The 17789-nt window shown below is 39.0% G+C and overlaps 1 protein-coding gene across 10 annotated transcripts in view; it reads right to left on the bottom strand.

Annotated features, from left to right (window-relative positions):
* Nucleotides 1-419: 419 nt before the first annotated feature.
* Nucleotides 420-17789, bottom strand: part of Ptpn20 (protein tyrosine phosphatase non-receptor type 20) — an 84834-nt gene continuing 67464 nt past the window's right edge. For 4 of the 10 annotated variants that reach the window (XM_036198792.1, XM_036198793.1, XM_036198795.1 and 1 more), the window contains 4 exons: nt 10749-11083; nt 8829-9044; nt 2899-2961; nt 429-2085 (listed from right to left, as the gene is read on the bottom strand). In XM_036198792.1, coding sequence (XP_036054685.1) covers nt 2020-2085; nt 2899-2961; nt 8829-9044; nt 10749-11083 — 680 coding nt within the window. In that variant the 3' untranslated portion in view covers nt 429-2019. Of the gene's footprint in view, nt 2086-2898; nt 2962-8828; nt 9045-10748; nt 11084-17789 lie in introns of all 10 variants that reach the window. The other 6 variants (XM_036198790.1, XM_036198789.1, XM_036198791.1 and 3 more) reach the window with 4 other exon arrangements.

Genomic DNA, 17789 nt, shown 5'->3' with positions numbered 1-17789 from the left:
ATTGAGAGAAAAATAAATTAGTAAAAGTAGTGTGAGGATAAAATATGTAGTACTATTTCTGAAAAGCCTTGGTCTAACACTTAAGCATCATTAAAATATATATTTGAAGTTGAAAGTTAATAATTATGCTTACTTATAAATATTTTAAAATTTTCTTTAAATCAGCTTTCACAAAGATGTCAATGAGAGCTGCAGACTCACATTCAATACTAGTATAGAAGTTAGGATTTCAATTCATCCCAACTTTTTACCTTGAAGTTCACCTTCAAGAACGAAATGAAAACAAAAGTAATCAGTATCTCCATGTTCACTTACTTAAATTTCCTGGAAAATTCAAAATAGTCCAGCTGTAAAAATATTACACACATTTAAAAGGGGGCATACTCATCAAGACACAGGGAATGTTTCTGCACAAGAAATCACAAGATCCTGATAAATAAAATTACTCCAGGCAATACATAGTAAATATTTTCATTTAATAACATACAGTTCACCTTGGGAACATTGTTCTATATTATACTTATCTTTAATAACAATGAAAATAGTTACAGATACAAATATTAAAAACCAATAATCAAAATGATATTATTGTTCAGCATAGACTTTTGTATATAAACAGTATAAATAGCTATAATCATCAACGTGAGTTAATGTCAAATATATGGCATATAATTATTTTTAAAGTGAGAATTATTGATTCTAATTCAACCAATTCAAGTATTCATTTAACCAAAGCAATAAGCCTCTTAAAAGTTTAGTATTTATAATTTTAGGAATTTTCAATATGATTCACAGCTCTGATCACTACTGAATTCACTGTACAAATACACTTATCAATTGCTTTGTGGCTTATAATTAAGAATGACTAATCACCAAAACCCCTTAACCAAAGAGTCACTATAACTGTCTGAGGCAGAATCTTGGTATGATGAATATAATAATGGCCAGGAGTTTTTAACAAGACTATAGAAGTTTTCACTTTCACAACTATGAATTTGGTTTTCCAAAATCTAGTTCCAATGTCCTGCATGTAAATCTTCCTGCAGAGAAAGAAACAACTTAATGGGCCTCTAGAGAAAAAGAGAGAGAAAGACAAACAAAACCTTCTTTTTAGATCTTAGTTTTTTAAAAAAACATTTGGTATAACAGGTACCAATAATGACTCAAACTTACATAGCAATATCCTTATATTAAAGTTTATTGGTTAGCTAAAGATTAAGAGGCAAGTACCTTATAATACTTGCTTCTGATAAAGCAGACAGAATGGTATGTTAACTGTTAGGGCAGGATAGGAAAGAAGCTGGGCCTGGCAAACATTTCCACTGAATTTACAGATGGATGAGTATTTTTGTTTGGGGCTGTTCAACAGTGTGTTCATGGGAGGACTAGGAGGAACTATTCACCCACAAGGGGTTTCCCAGGGCATCAGGACAAGGGCCTGACTGCTCCAGGGAGGTAGCTCTTCCTTGGAAATCCCTAGGGCACTCTGGGACCATGGACATATAGGGCACAAAAATCAATGTATATCAAAAGCCAATCCATCCTAGAGTCCTTTAGAGTTATTCAATTACCAGCTGGGAGTATGGACTCTAGCGTCTTTAAAGAACACAGATAAATATCTGTCTGCAAAATGCCTATGAGAAGTCAAGACATGAACCTGCAGTTCATTGGCCTCATGCTCTCCCAGAATAAGGCTGTACTGTGTTGGAAATCCTCTGAGGCTTTTGGCCACTTTCCAAATAAAATCTTAATGAATACACTGAAGTCTTTTCTTGAACTCTCTAATCCCTTAAACCAAACAGCTAAACTGAGGTTGTTTCATGGAACTTTTGTTCCACTGGAAAACATGGGAGGGTATTTGCGATTGTCCAGGAAGATCAAGTGAAAACAGTTCACTCCGTGCCAACGATGCTGCCTTCAGGGAGACTTCAGAGAGAAAATCAGAAGCAAACGTCATGGCCAGCAGACCCTTCAGCACAAGCTTCTTGGTAATCTCAAGTGAGAGGTGCAGACTCCTTCTTAACTCAAAGTCAGAAGGTCCTGAAGAACTTCAAGCACAATTTCATAACAAAAGTGGTACTGCTCCTGTACACATACAAACACAGTGGTGAGTAAACAGACCCCAATGTCTCATTTGGGAGAACACATCTGGAATCTTTTCAGTCACGTAAGAAAATTCCCCTCAAAGAACCAATGTTTATCTACAAATACTTGAGAACTTTTTAAAGCAAGTATGTCTTTTTAATATGAAGAACATAAATAATTCAAAGAAATGTCTTGGTCGAGAACTCTAACTGGGAAGTATCTAAACAGAAGGGAAATGTCAACATCCATTTCCTGTGTCTTCTCTAGCTAATCTAATTCTTTAAGTCCCTCATGTGGTTATAACATTTCAAGTGTATACAATTGCTATATAAATATATAACCAAATATATCCCTAATTAGATATACACATTATAAATAGTATACATATCAGTTCAGAGGCAACTATTTTTATTATAAATATTCCCTTTATTTTTCCTGGTGATCACAAACTAATCTGTGAAATAAAAAATATCTTTTTATAACATGCCAATAACCAATAGACAAACAGACAGATAGAAGCAAGTACACATTTCAAATTATTGTCTAGAAACTCAGTAATAAAATTAGATACACTGCTTACACAGCATGGCCTCTCCCTTGCTCTCTGAGTAACCCCAAGAAACAGATTCCCTTGCTGGGAACCTAATGCACTTTATCAAGATTATCAGAAGAAAACAACTCCCCCAATGTCCACCTGGAACAGTAAGAATGAATGCAATCTCAAAGGTAAAAAGAACGTTATGAACTGTAAGTGCTACAGTATGCTATCTTTACCTTGACTGTTCTTATTCAATTTATGAGAGAAGCACCTACCTTTGTTTGGATCATGCCTTGACGCTGTTTTCTCATCTGGGTCACTATGTTCAGAATGTTGAACTGAAATAAGATGGCAGTTATTGAATTATCCAGACAGTGGAGAAACACAAACTCACAGATTGCCAAATGAGTACGCTACACCTCTTTCTAGTGAAAAGAGATGTTGAGATGTAACCAGAAAGGTCTCTTTTCCAGTCACAATATACATTTTTTTTTATTTTTTAGCTTTTTATTTATTTTAAATTTAAAGAAAAATCCAGTTTGAAACACAATTAGAAATACAACATTTTCACTATATTTCTAAGTAATAAAACAGCACAGCATAAAAATTTTCATTCCAGTGGTTTATGTATTTTGAATTAACTTTTTATTAATACTTAATATACTAAAAAATTGCTTGATGAATTTGGTTGTTATGAAGATTTTTGAAAGCACAGAACTGAAATTTTCTGAGTAAGCAGCATACTGCCTCCACTTCTGAGCCTGAGTTTATCTGTAATTAAAATAGGTAAGTTCGGTTTCTTTGTTTGTTTGGGACAGAAACCGTTTATAACAATATACCTTTTAAAGCCCAGCCTAATGGAGGAGGACTTGTTTTGGCAGACAAGGGCAGGGAGGAAACGTCACCTGTGAAAGAATGCTCCCAAAGGAACTGCCCCTTTGTGGGAGGCAGCAGTGGGTTCTGGCCGAGCACAGCAGACCCCCTTGGCCACATGTGCATGGCTGTCTCCTATGTAAAGAGCCTTGTCAGTTCAAATAGAGGCTGTTGGCAACAGTCACTAAACACAGCAGTGTGCACCTGCACAACTAGGGGTGGCCGGTGACTGCAAGTCACAAACGTCAGGTATTAGTCCACAATGACATGAGTCCAAATGCTCGAAGAATTTAGGACTCTGGTGGTGGATCACTGCTGAGAGTGACCAGCTGAATAGCCTATGGACCAGCTCAGGCACAGACAACTCATCAGGAAAGTTGGTGTGATGCAAGAACAGTACAGGCATACTAACATGGCCATGCTAATGTAATATCTTAAGGTTTTTCAACCATAATCCTGCATGTTTTTATTTTAACATATGTATGTGTGTGTGTGTGTGTGTGTGTGTGTGTGTGTGTGTGTGTGTGTGTGTTCATGTATGTGTAGGTACATTTAGAATCCAGAAGTCAACTTTAGGTCTCATCCCTTGGGAATTGTCCACCTTAATTTTCAAGGCAGTTTCCTTCTGGGGTCTGGGGCTCATCAATTAGGCTAGATTGGTTCATCAGTGATCTTCAGGGATCCACCTGTCTCTGCCTCCTAAATGCTAGGATTCCAATGAGTGATCACATCATGCTCAACCTCCTATAAGGGTTCTGGAGGTTGACCCCTGGTCCTCAAGATTACAAGGCAAGCCCTTGAGTGACTAAAGCTATTGTTTTTTGGGGTGCTTTATGCATTCAAGATGTTTGGCATTTCTTGGATATATAGTTTCCAAATATTTTCTCCCAATTGTTAGCCTGCCTTTCATCTTCTCCCTAAGGTCTTTTCTAGAACAAATTATAGAAGAATTAATCTGGAAAATAAAAAGGAATGCATATTGAAAAGAAAGCAATAAATCTATTTGCAGATGCCACAAATTATCTTTGTAGAAAGTAGTAAGTAAGTAAGTAAGCCATAAATAAGACTCTAGAATAAATGAGCTTGACAAGGTCACAGGATATAAAATCAACATAAAAGTCATTTGCATTTCTACATTTCATTTTTATTGCATTAAATATGTGAAAATTGAAATTTATAATAGTAAAGTTACAATTTCCTCAAAGAAAATGAAATAGGATAAATTTAACAAAATACATAATCTATATTCAGAAAACCGTGGAATACTTACAAAAGAATGCAAAAAAGACCTAATAAATGAAGAACTATATAGTATGTTCATTGATTTGCTGATTAAATACAGGGTATTCAATACAGTAATATATAGACTCCAAGTAATTTTTTGCCACAATCCCATCAGGTGAGCTGTGCTGACTAGTTTTATGTCAGCTTGGCAGAGGTTAGAGACATATCTGGGAAGAAGTCTTAACTGAGCAAATGCCTCCATGAGACTGGCCTGTGGGCAAGTCTGTGCTGTCCTTTCTTTATTGGTGATGGGCATGGGAGGGCCTGGCCTGCTGTCAGCTGTACCTCCCGGGCAGCAGGTTGGTCATGGGAGCCAAGCTAGGAAGCAGCACTTCTCCTGCCTCGAGTTTCTGCCTTGAGTTCCTGCCCTGATTTCCACCAGTGATGACTGTGTGTGACGTGGAACTGTAAGCTGAAACAAACCCTCTTCTCCTCGAGCTTCCTTTCACCACACAATAGAAATCCTAACTAAGACACAAACTAATCACAAAATTTATATTGGGAAACAAAGACTCTGAACTGGCTAAGACACTTTTGAAATGTAAGAATAAAGTGTAAGGATGCTTCTATCTAAAATTAAATATTTTTGCATAGTTACAGAGACCCAAAGGTTGATCCTGGCAGCAAAAGAAGACGCACAGATCAATGAAACCAGCTGCAGAGTTAGAATAGCCCCATGGAAATATATTAAATGAACTTAAATAAAGGCATATCAGCATCTCTCTATAAGAAAAATTATCTTCTCAACAATGGTCTTGGAACAACTGGTTGTCCATATCCAATAAATAAATAAGTAAAATAAATCTTGACCAAAACTTTACACGTTACATGTTCAACACAGAGTATGGACTTAGGTATAAAATATAAAACTTGAATTCTTGGAAAATAGTACAAAGTTTCCTCAGGATCTAGGTTCCTAGAGTTGATATTTGAAACATGATGTACAAAAAGAAAAACTAAGGCTAAGTAATTAAAATTAAAACATTTATCTATTTAGAAGCTTTTAAATTATAACTTAGTGTTAGGTAAAATTATGGTAATTAATCCACAATCCTCAACCTTAATTTATTGATGGCAAAAGAAGCTTTGCTGAAGTACCTTGTCAAGAAAGGACACAGCCTTCCTAGTGTGGTTATTCTGGCCAATAAAAGACGGCAGTGACTGAGAGGAGACGAAAACTAAAAGAACTCACACAAACTACAGGAATTGAGGCTCCTCGTATAACTGAGTCTTACAGTAATTATTGTTTGTACGTGCTAAAACAACACTTGTACTATTTACAAAGATGTGCTGGCTAACAAACCAAAGGGGCCATTAACTTAATGCCATTCATATTAAGAAACATTTATACAAAAACAAGAAAATTCTTTTATAGACATTAAATTCGAAAAGCCAACAAAAGCAGGTATTCAGCATTTCCCATTTTAATTCTGGGTAGCTTCTACAAAATAGTGCTTGAATTGCTAACAGTAAAAACCATATATAGTTGTCAAAAAATGGTTAAAACTGCTCTAATGATTTCTTTTTCTTTGAAATTTTGGTAAACAGATGGCAAAAGACAGTTATTTCTAATGATGCTCTAGGTTGATAAGTTTGGGAACTGGTTAATGACAGAGAGTGACCCCAGTGCCCCTGGACACGACTATCAACACCAACGGTGATTCAGTCGGTGCATGTGTGATAGCACAATCCACAGAGGAGAGGGGTTCACTCTTATCAAGGTCAAGCTGGGCTTGCATTGATGACAAAAGCACCTAGTTCTAAACTATAAACTCAAAGCACTGCAGCACAAATGTGACTTGCAGCTCATATTCTGCAGGATGAAATTCAGGCATTTAAATTGCAACTACAAAAAAAAAAAAAGATTCAAGGCTTTAAATCAGAAGGTAAGTCAACACACTGCTTCATCAACAGTCCTACTCTACTAAAGCCAAAACTAACAGCCAATACCTTCCAGATGAGGCCATGGTTAGTACTGTTGCATATACGTTAAACTATAAGAAGGAAAATGTGTTTAATTTTGCCTTATTCTCCTCATTGCATCACACTTCTTTTCATTACATTAGCTGGTGGTTAACAGTCACTATATGCTCACAATGGAAAAAAAGAAAAAAAAGTTTTGCTGAGAATATTTGACAAACTCTTGATGTTTCTTCCAGTCAAGAACTACTTTGCTCTCAATGTTTTAAGGGGTTTTAACCTAACTTGACTAAGTGATTGTAAATAACAATAAAAAGACAATAAAAATACTCTCCTATTTTTATACCTGTAGGGAGCAGAGGAAGAAGCCCTGTGTGAGTGGAGTGTTGAGGAAATGGGTGCTGTTGACACAGGCAAGGACATGCCAAGGACCCTGAGTCCTTCCACAGATTTAACTTTCTGGTGACAACAAACAAGTCCCAGTGAACATAATTCCTCAAGCGAGTAGACCATGGCATCAGTAAGAACATGAGTTACTGACAGTATGGAGTCCTACACTTCTTATTTTCAGCCACACTATTTCATAAAATAGAAGCATCATTTTTTCAGTGTTGGACATCACACCTTGCACATGCTAGGTAAGCATCCACTACTGATCTACAACCTCAACTCAGGTGAAGCACCACTAAAAAAGAAAAACTTCCAAATAAACCATAGAAGATCAGCGACAACAGGAATTTTAAGTGTAAAGAAGCTGTTAGGTGGGGAAACAGTGTTGCTTAGATTGGACAAAAGATACATAGCTTTTACAGCTGCTCCAGGAATATGAAACAAGGATAAACATGCGTAAATCACTTCAGAACTTGTGACAGATAATACATGTGCTAACAACATTATACCATTATATATCCACTGCTAAAGTTAAAGCATTAGTTACTAGTTAAGTTTTCAGCATTTGGGGACATTTGTTAACTTTTTTGACTAACCAGTTTATAGTCATCATTCATAATGGTCTTCTGAGTGTGTTTCGGAAAACTCCGCCATCCTCATTCTCACCTGCACAACCTGCAGGAGTTGTGACCGATCTAAGTAGGTCCATCCTTCAGTGTTCAGACACTAACACACAATCAGAAGAGTGAAATGCTAGCAGGTATGAGCGCATGCTTTCGCAAAGGAGAAGACTCATCTTTCCCTAAGGACTGTTTTCCTGGCTCCTCCTTGATTTTCCACCACAGGGAGGCCTGCCTCTGTTGGAGTACCTCTGTGCAAGGCCCAGAACTTGGGTAATTTTCCTTGTCCCACAGGAAGATAACTGCAGAATAGACCTGCCAGGGCAGATGGCTGTCAACCTGTCGACTGGTGACGAGGTAAGCACACTCACATTCCACGCGGGCAGTCTAAGAGCTGCCTTCTACGGTGCCTGCACACCAGGCAGATATGTTCCCCCGTCATGCTGCAGCACAGAACAGTTCAGGAGGCAAGCCATTGTGCCACACCTCCAACTCACAGTCTCAGTCCGCTTAGGAACAGTAAAGGATAGTACAATCACCATATTTCAAACTCTGTCTCTCACACCTCCATTTAGGAGAAAAGTAAGGGATTGCGAATGTTTGGCTCATAACCATGCATATTTCTCTCCTCGTTTTATGTTAAGAAAACTGATTTTGAGGGCTGAAGTTGAAGATGAGCAACTTATATAAAGTCACCCAAATCTAAAGCATACAGTAAAACTGGCAGTTAAGCCTAGAGATCTCGCATTAACTCTGAGCTCAACATTTTTTCAGCATACATGCCTGTCTGATTTGTTCACTAAAAGCAGGCATACTTCACTGAAATTACCTAGGAAAATACTAAAAAGCCATAAGTGGCACACAAAGGAAGGAAATGAATACATACTTACAGAGGGGCCATTCCTTTCTATACTATTCTAGCCAATTATTTATATAATACACTTTAATCCTCACCACCATTCCCAGAAGCCTGCAGCAAGCCGAGTGAGAGTGAGGTCTCCCAAGCTACTGAGCCGCTGATGCGCTACACTGGTCCAGGTCAGTCTTGCAACAACACCAGGCTGTTAAGAACCATGCTTAGAGACAGTACCAGTTCATCGGCTTCATCACACACTTACTGAGTAGTTCCTCTCGATGGCACAGAACACGACATCCACACATATTAACACCCCCGTTCGGCCTACACCAGCACTGCAGTGAACAATCAGGGGTCCTGTAATGTGGCTCTTCCTCACATAACGGACATATTTTATGAAAAAGTCTGCTGAGGCAGGAGTGCCATGGTCTGGCCATTTGGTGAACTGCAAGTGTTTCACGCAGTGACTCATTCCTGTCTGTTGGAGAGACACAGAGAAGTTTATTGATTTCTTATATTAGAGCTCATTTCAATTTCTAATATTCCAACAACAACAATGATGCCAATGGTGGAGATAGTGAATTCTGGTGTATAGAGCATTCAGAGTGTGGTAACCTAATTTTGATGTTTACAGAAACTGAAAGTTGCCAGACTTAGCTTTTCTCCATTTAAAAAAAGAACACAGTAATGAAAACAATAAAAACAAGAAAGCTCCCAGGAGGCAGGAATCCAACACTTGCTCCCCACCAGGTAATGTGGCAGGAGCTCCATGGGTTATCTAATTAAATCCTTATATCAGCCTAAGATAAAAGCACTATTTTGTCTCCATTTTTAGAGACCAGGATTGGGAGGTAAATGCTAGGTCACAAGGCTTCCATATTTAGAGCTTGGATTTGAATGTATGTCTTCTAAATCCAGAGCTACCACCTTTCTTCTATATCATGAGGCTGCGGAAAAACCAAGATTTCAAAGTACTTAAAAGTAAAAAATGGGCTGACACATTCAGAAGGGTCTGCATATTATGGTACAGTAGCCAAAACATATGCATGATCAGCATGGTTTCAAAACCCCCTTTGTGTCATGAGTCACACGTCCTAAGCACCTGGTAAGTCTGACAATTTTATTAAAAACAAAAACAAAAACAACCTCTGAGTATTTAATCCCAGTTACAACTTATAAAATTTATAATTTATTTATTTATTTAATTTAGTTTGCAGAAATAGAGTATCTCATGTTCTAGCTGGATCCTTCTTTCTGTCTACCGCCACACTTTATCCTTCATTGTTCTTAGATAATGAACAAATTTATGTTCCAGAGCATTTATACACACACACACACACACACACACACACACACACACACACACACATGGCCAAAACAATTTCTTTTTCAATTGCTTGCTTCCTTTCTTTCTCAGCTAGGTCCTTCACAATCCAGTTGTGATGTTACCTTCAGTAAACCTTTTCTCAAACTCCAGACAACACTAAGTATTTCCCATCTCTGCTCCCAAAGCACCCCGTGTGAATCTTGGCATTAGTGCTGAGCACAACAGCTCAAAGATGGGAGAATACAGATGTGTCCTTGTTCACTGTGTAGCCGTGAAATGTAGCAGTGGTATGCACTCTTGACAACTCAGGGCATGGCTGCCACACCTGACAGAAGCCACCAGAGCATATCCCAGGACCACTCCCCCACCTTGCTTTCCCCTTTCCCTTTTCTTTTCTTTCCAAAGTTTGGCTAAGCAGTGAACATTTATAGCTTCATTCCTAGACAAAAAGAGGTTAAAAGTTACTTTTATTTTTCTTTTAGGGACAAAGTCTCTCTATATAGTGCTAGCTGTCCTGGAACTCACTGTAGACCAGGCTAGCCTCGAAGTCACAGAGAGCTTCCTACTTCTGCGCCTGAAGTGCTGGGATTAAAGGCCTGTGCCACTACCACTAGCAAAGGTTACTCTTTTTTCTTTTTCTTTTTCTTTATTCTTCATCCTGCCCACAGCCTCCTCTCCCTCCATCCCTCCCAACACCCCTCTTCCTCTCTCCCCCAGATCCATGGCTCCTCCATTTCCCTTCAGAAGAGAGCAGGCCTCCCAGAGATATCAACTGAACACAGTAAACTCTCTCCAGTGGAATACCTCAGCTTATATCGTAAAACATGCATCTACTCACGACATTTTAAGACTTACAGACTTCTTCACAATTTGAAATACTCGAATGATGAAATACTGAGTTATCTGGAAGTTCTCTAGAAGGATGCGAAACTGTTTCAATTCCAACGGCTCCTTCAGAGTAATGGGCCAGTAACTGTGACACTTGATAACTCCACCTTCTATCTCTCTGGTTATCATAGCAATAACATTACAGTTATTTTCCATAACCATTTGCCAAAAGTCCTCTATAGTTTCTGGCAGTGGTCCTTGAGTAGCAATGTATAAATACTCTTCGTCATGATTTACTATTCTAATATAACTAGCATTGATGTAGTCCTTGTGTTTTCCAAGAGGAACACGTGTTGAATCATCTATTATAGAAACAAAAACGTGGTGAAAATAATGGAAAAATGGGGTATACAATATATCCAGACTTCATAAAAGCATTCCACATAGGTAAATCCATGTATTTCTTTACCCTCCCCCTCAAAAAATGGCATAGGAAATTCTTTTCAAAAGAGTCAAGTTTAAATTATTTCCTCCATAAAACCTATTTGCAAGACTTGAGAAATAAATAATTAGGAGGATTTTAAGAACAACACCACCATCCAGCACCTGTGAGATGCAGTAGTGTTAGACCAAAGAGGTATCTGCTGTTCACTACTATGCAACTGAATACAGCAAAGCAGCAGCTATCAGGGACAATAGTGTATGGCATTCTCCTGAAAATTAGGGAAATCTGTAAGTATAGCGCAGTGGAGACCAGAGTTTTACAAAATAAACCTGATAATTATTTAGAGATGAATTCCAGTATTAACGGGATTCCACCAATGTCTTTATTGCAGCCAGGCAGCCATCTTTTCCAATTCTTCCTCGGCTTCCACTGGGTGTAGTAATGTGCCAATCAAAACAGGTGTGATGTAATTTGATGTGATGTAGTTTGAATATAATTATGGGGATAAGCTCACAGGGAGTGGCACTATTAGGAGGTGTGGCTTTGTTGGAGTAGGTATGGCCTTGTTGGAGGAATTGTGCCACTGTGAGGTTGGGCTTTGAGGTCTCATATATGCTCAAGCCATGCCTAGTGTCTCAGACCACTTCCTGTGGCCTATGGGTCAAGACATAGGACTCTCAGCTCCTTCTCCAGCACCATGTCTGCCTGCAAGGCATCTTTGTCACATCATGATGATAATGGACTAAACCTCTGAAAATACAAGCCACCCCAATGAAATATTTTCCTTTATAAGAGTTGCTGTGGCCATAGGGTTTCTATTGCTGTGGAGAGACACCAACTGAGACACAGGTATATGGAAAAAGATGCCTGAAAGTCCTGCCTCAAAGAGCATGTGACTTGTCTAACACTGCCAGCGAGTGTGAGGAAAAGTGGCATTTGGCCTATGATAACTCCACCATTCAGGAGCTCTTGTTTTCCTGCACACAGACATCTGGAGCTCTATCCCACCACTGCTCCCATGTAGAATGCAGAAGTGAGCTCAGCACATGGCCTTCCCTGCCACACACTGTTCTTACCAACTGCCTCTCCCTAGTACTCAGGGAGACATGAATAGTCATTTAGCAACTATGCTATGCTTAATTTGGTCACCAAATAAGGTCAGTGGCTTCTGACAGAGTCCATCTTGAATTCCAACACAGTATACAGAATTCTCTTATAAAGATGAACAGGAATATCTATTTCTAAATATAGAAAAACCAAATATTTCCAAATGGGAGCAAGTACATGCTGTTAACTGACAGCCATCTCTCCATCTCAAATGTTACTTTATATGAACATTTTCAGTTTTGAAAAGGGAGATTAGAAGTGTTAAATAATTTAACAAAATCCAACTTAGAGATATAAACCAGAATTACTCTACTCAAACTCCTGTCCTACTTGTCCCTACTTGTGAAGTCTTCTAGTCTTCACAAATCCCCCAAATAATTACATGCTTTATTGACTCTCAAGACAGACTCAAGTTTGCAGAAAGATATCACTTAAGTTGGGATAACATTAAAGAAGAGAGTTATTAAGACCTTAAGGCCAACATCATAGAAGTAAACAATTACTTTCTGATTGGATTAAAGGTACACTCCACAAGATGAAATCCATCCTGGATACCGTTATCAGGGCAAGAACCAATGGCTAGACAGTTATCGACCCTAGGAGAAAACCTACTACTATCATGCTGCTAAAAGGCCACAGTATTAAATCAACTGACCTATCATTATACCCATATATTAAAGTATCTCTCAATCCTCATCAGAGGAGCTTACATTTATAGTAGATAATGATCAATGCAGAGACCCACAATTGGGCAAAATGCCCAAATGAGAATAACAGACCTCAGGATGGTCAGCCCTAAACGAAACCTATGCACCACACCCCTCCATTCCAAAAGCTCAGGCACCACTGTAGAGGAGGGTATATAAGAATGTAAGAGAAGGTAGACGACAATAGGAATGTGCTTTCTGGACACAGCAGGCAGTTGCATTTTGAACTCACAAAGGTGGTGACAGTATATATAAGACCTGTGAAAGCTCAAGCCTGGCCAAATGCCAGCACAGAGAGGAAAGTTGGGTACAAAGTTCCAACTCTAGCTGTGTGCTGCTGGCACCTGATAGCTGCTGGGAGAAGTTTTCTCGAAGAGTATAGTGCCTGAAAAGTAGACCATGCTCCAATAAAAGGCCCGCACATTCAAGAATGTTTGGACAGACCAGATAGGTCTTCATGGGGGAGGGGAGGACACAAAGGTGGATGGGAAGGGAAGGGGATGGATCTGGGAAGATTTGGGGGGAGAGCAAATATGATAAAAACGTACAAAATCCTCAAAGAACTAATGAACATATTTTTTAAATAACATAACAACAACAACAACAAAAAGCCAGAAGTCACACATGCAGGAAGCAAAAAAAAAAAAAAAAAAATTTTTTTGTTTTTCGAGACAGGGTTTCTCTGTGTAGCTTTGCACCTATCCTGGAACTCACTTGGTAGCCCAGGCTGGCCTCGAAACTCACAGAGATCCGCCTGGCTCTGCCTCCCAAGTGCTGGGATTAAAGGCAAAAATTGTGATGATAGGTTATTAGGATGATGTTGCCCCTGTATGCACACTTTAATCCCTGAATCCTGGCTACAGCAGGTACTGTGTGTATTCTCTACCAGGGAATACTGTCCCAGGAAGATAATGTCATCCATTTGGCACTATAAGTGTCTTCAATCACTCTGTCCAATAAGTCCCCTCAGAATGTTGGAGTCTCTGATAAAATCCTCATAGGAAAAAGCCCCTGCAAGAGCCATTTGCACAGAGTTTCTTTGTGTTTCGGCACACCATGGTGGTGTGTAAGGCGTTCTGTAGGTCTACAAGTAGTAAATTTGGGAAAGTGCTGTGTCTAGCAAAGGCAACTCCATATTCAGAGTAAATTTCTCTTTTGTTAGAAAGAAATCTCACTATTTCTTCTATGATAGAAGTAGCTCGACATAACCTGCCACCTCAGGGAATGGTTTCATGTCAGGGACTCAGTCCACTCCATGCCCAGATTCTGGAAGCCCAGATACTCAGCAATGGTTGCTCTTGGTGAGTGGCAAGAAGTCTCTGAAACTGAATCCATATATACCCTCCAACAGTGCCAACTAGGCTGTTTTTTCATGAGCCACTGAAAAACAGCAGGGTAATTAGGGGAAATTAGCCTGTCCACAGAACAATCCATCTACAAGGTTTCTGCCCTTTGTTGAAATCACTCTTCATGAGCACTCACATGGAGCATCAGGATCTGTGTGGGCCTTGCTCATTTAGAAAGTTCTAGCTACATACCTTTTCCCTAAACCTCCTTTGTTACTAACTTTTCAATTATATTTCTTCCAAGGCCTTGATCATCCACCTAGTGAAGGCACTGGCTATCACCTCAGCTGACCCTCCAACCATTTCTCCAAGGAAATGAACAACCCAGTACACCAAGCCAACGTATTCCCAGTAGGTATACACCCCTCCACTATTACACTTCAGAAATGTCTCACAAAGCATAGAGCAACTGACAGGTGACACAGCTGATCGATGGCAACAACACAGACCATGTAGAACCCGCTGTTTCCCTGTCAACTGACCACAGGGAACTCCACATAGGAACATAGGTACAAGCTAGGGAGAGAAAGTAGTGCACCAGCAATAAGGATCACGGATTTCCCCCCGGAACTTATTTGTGCCTTCAGGGTTGTGGTGGTAAAATGAGAATGGCCCCATAGGCTCATATAGTTGAATGTTTGTTCTCCAGTTGCTGGGACTGTTTGCAAAGGTTACGACATCTGACCTTATTGGAGAAGGTGTGTCACCAGGTAGGCTTTGAGATTTCAAAAGCCCATGCCACTTCCCAGTTCCCTCTCTTTGCCTGGTGCTCGTGGACCAGATGTGAACTCTCAGCTACTGTTCAAGTGCCATGCTGGTCTGCCTGTTGCCACATCCATGGACTCTAACCCTCTGGAATCATGAGCTCCCAAATTAAATGCTCTCTTTTAGAAGTTGTCTTGGTCATGGTGCTTTGTCACAGCAGTAGACAACTAAGACAAGGGTCTACTCAAGAAGAAACTCATGTCTACCATTCTTTCTGATAATCAAGTGATGTGTATATCCAGCTTAATGGCCTGGTTATTCACAGAGAAGCAATCTCTATTTAGTTCTCTACTATTCAGTCTCTGCTAAGGTGGAATAGTAGGCTAAAAGCCTGCTTCTCCTAAGGAAAGTGGTTCATGGAGGGATTGCAGGGCATTGCTTCAAAATCCTACAAGTCTTTGGACTACCTCAGTGGGTTCTAAATAGCATGACTGCCACTGACCATTACATCTGCTGAATCCAAGCAGCAGAGCACAGTGGTCTATATTTGTAGCAGAGCCTTACACAGTGGTCTATATTTGTGGCAGAGCCTTACACAGTGGTCTACATTTGTAGCAGAGCCTTACACAGTGATCTACATTTGTGGCAGAGCCTTACACAGTGATCTACATTTGTAGCAGAGCCTTACACAGTGATCTACATTTGTGGCAGAGCCTTACACAGTGATCTACATTTGTGGTAGAGCCTTACACAGTGATCTACATTTGTAGCAGAGCCTTGCACAGTGGTCTACATTTGTAGCAGAGCCTTGCACAATGGTTTACATTTGTGGCAGAGCCTTTTCTTTAGAATTCTCATCTAAAAGATTATGTTGCCCCCCAGGGGCTAGAGAGGCTTGTAAGACATGTCTCTCCCCTTTGGCTGGAGAAGCCTGATACAGTAATTTATCTTTCTTCATAGATGGGAATATTTCAAAATGTCCTACAAACTTGGACCCTTAGAAATTTCAACCAAAAAAGCTGTATTTTCCATTCTCTGATATGAAAATGTGTTGTGAACAAGTCTAGAGTACTTGCTACTGTATCCACCATAGTGGCTTGTGTAATACCTTACCAAAGGAAAGGATGGTTGAAAGCCCTTTGAACTCAACTATGACAGAACTGAAAAGCTGATCTATCTCTGAGTTCAGACAATGAAGTGAATTCCTAGCTTGGCAAACTACTTCTAGTGATGTCCATACACCTCCTCAATGTTATTTTCTCAAATCTTTTGCTTATTTATTCTAGGAATGTTGTTCTTTGAGTTATAGAAATTCTTACTGTATTATAAATGCATATCCTTTGTTAAGTAGATGTTTTATACTTACTTTCTTTTAGCCTGCCTCTTGCAATTTTGTTTTTAGAATGGTATAATTGGAAGAGCAATTTTTTTTAAGTTTCATGAAGTCTAATTTTTCCTTTGGCAGTTTCAGAGTTTTGTGTCCTGCTGAGAAAATTCTCACTAAATCTAATGATGCTGAATTTTTTCTTTGTTTTTTTCCAAGAAAATTTTTTCTTTGTTTTTTCCCAAGAAATTGTATGTTTTTATGTTTTTAATTTAAAATATTATTTTATATGTATTTGTGCATATCTATGTGTGTTTATGCCACAGGTGGTATGTGTGTACACACATGTGTGTATGTGTACACATGTGCAGAGGACAAAAGAAGTTGTCAGACTCCCTGAAACTGGAGTTACAGGCAGCTGTGAGCCATCTGACATGGGTGCTGGGAACTGAACTTGGGTCCTGTGGAAAAACAGCAAGAATTCCTAACTACTGAGCCATCTCTCCAGTCCCAAATATAGTTTTTATTATTTTTAGTTTTGTTACCTTTTATGAATTCATTTTTATATAAAGTATGAAGTAAAGATTAGAGGGATTTTTTGTTATATAAATATGAAGTTGACTAGACTGTTGAAATATCTTTTCCTCATTGTTTGGTATCTTTAAATTCACATATTTTCATCTCCCCTGCCCTCATTATATTGTTATAAAGAATACACAGAAATTTAAGACACTATCATTATTAGTCTTGGTTACATCTTGACCCAGAAACAAGTAACAGAAAAAGTATTCAGCCTGAAGTTGGAGACTTTATGTACAATGTGTTCTCACTTCCCTTATCAGCCAATAAAATGTTTTGCAAGTTGTAAAGTGTTAAATAAATGCAATATATTGTGTTTCCACCAGGAAAGTCTTGCTTGCTTTGCATGATGGTAAAAGGCCATAAATATGCCTATGTAAAATGTGCAAAATATCTTAAAAATCAATAGGAAAATACGATTGTTTCATGGCCCTTAACAGTTTTGTTAAAGTTTTAAAAAACTTTCCTGTTGCTTATAAATATATAGAAAAAACTGAAGCAAGACTCCTATTTATTTTGAACAGGAATCTAAAACATTGGAAACACTGGGAACTAAAGCACTTGTAGTTTGGACAGGATTTGCACCTTCCTTTCACTGTGTATCTTAGGGTGAGGTTGTTCTTGTGTCCTGGTTGTCACAGTCCCTCCTGTATTTGGACTTGTTCCTCTCACTGACCCTCTCTATTTCCACTCTTGTGAAACCATCCTAAAGTTCCTGTGATGCCAAGCTTCTAATCAGCACACTTCTAGGTGCTCTTCATCCTGGCCGTCCCAACCACTCCCTGCTTCTTGATAAGTCACCCTTCAGCAAGTCCTGCTGAGTGCAGCAGTAGAGACTCTTGCTTGGTGACAGGA

This window comes from Onychomys torridus, chromosome 9, assembly GCF_903995425.1.
Source record: "Onychomys torridus chromosome 9, mOncTor1.1, whole genome shotgun sequence".
Lineage (NCBI taxonomy): Eukaryota > Metazoa > Chordata > Mammalia > Rodentia > Cricetidae > Onychomys > Onychomys torridus.
Note: the sequence above shows the minus strand (reverse complement) of the source record. Positions and strands in the feature narration are given on the sequence as shown.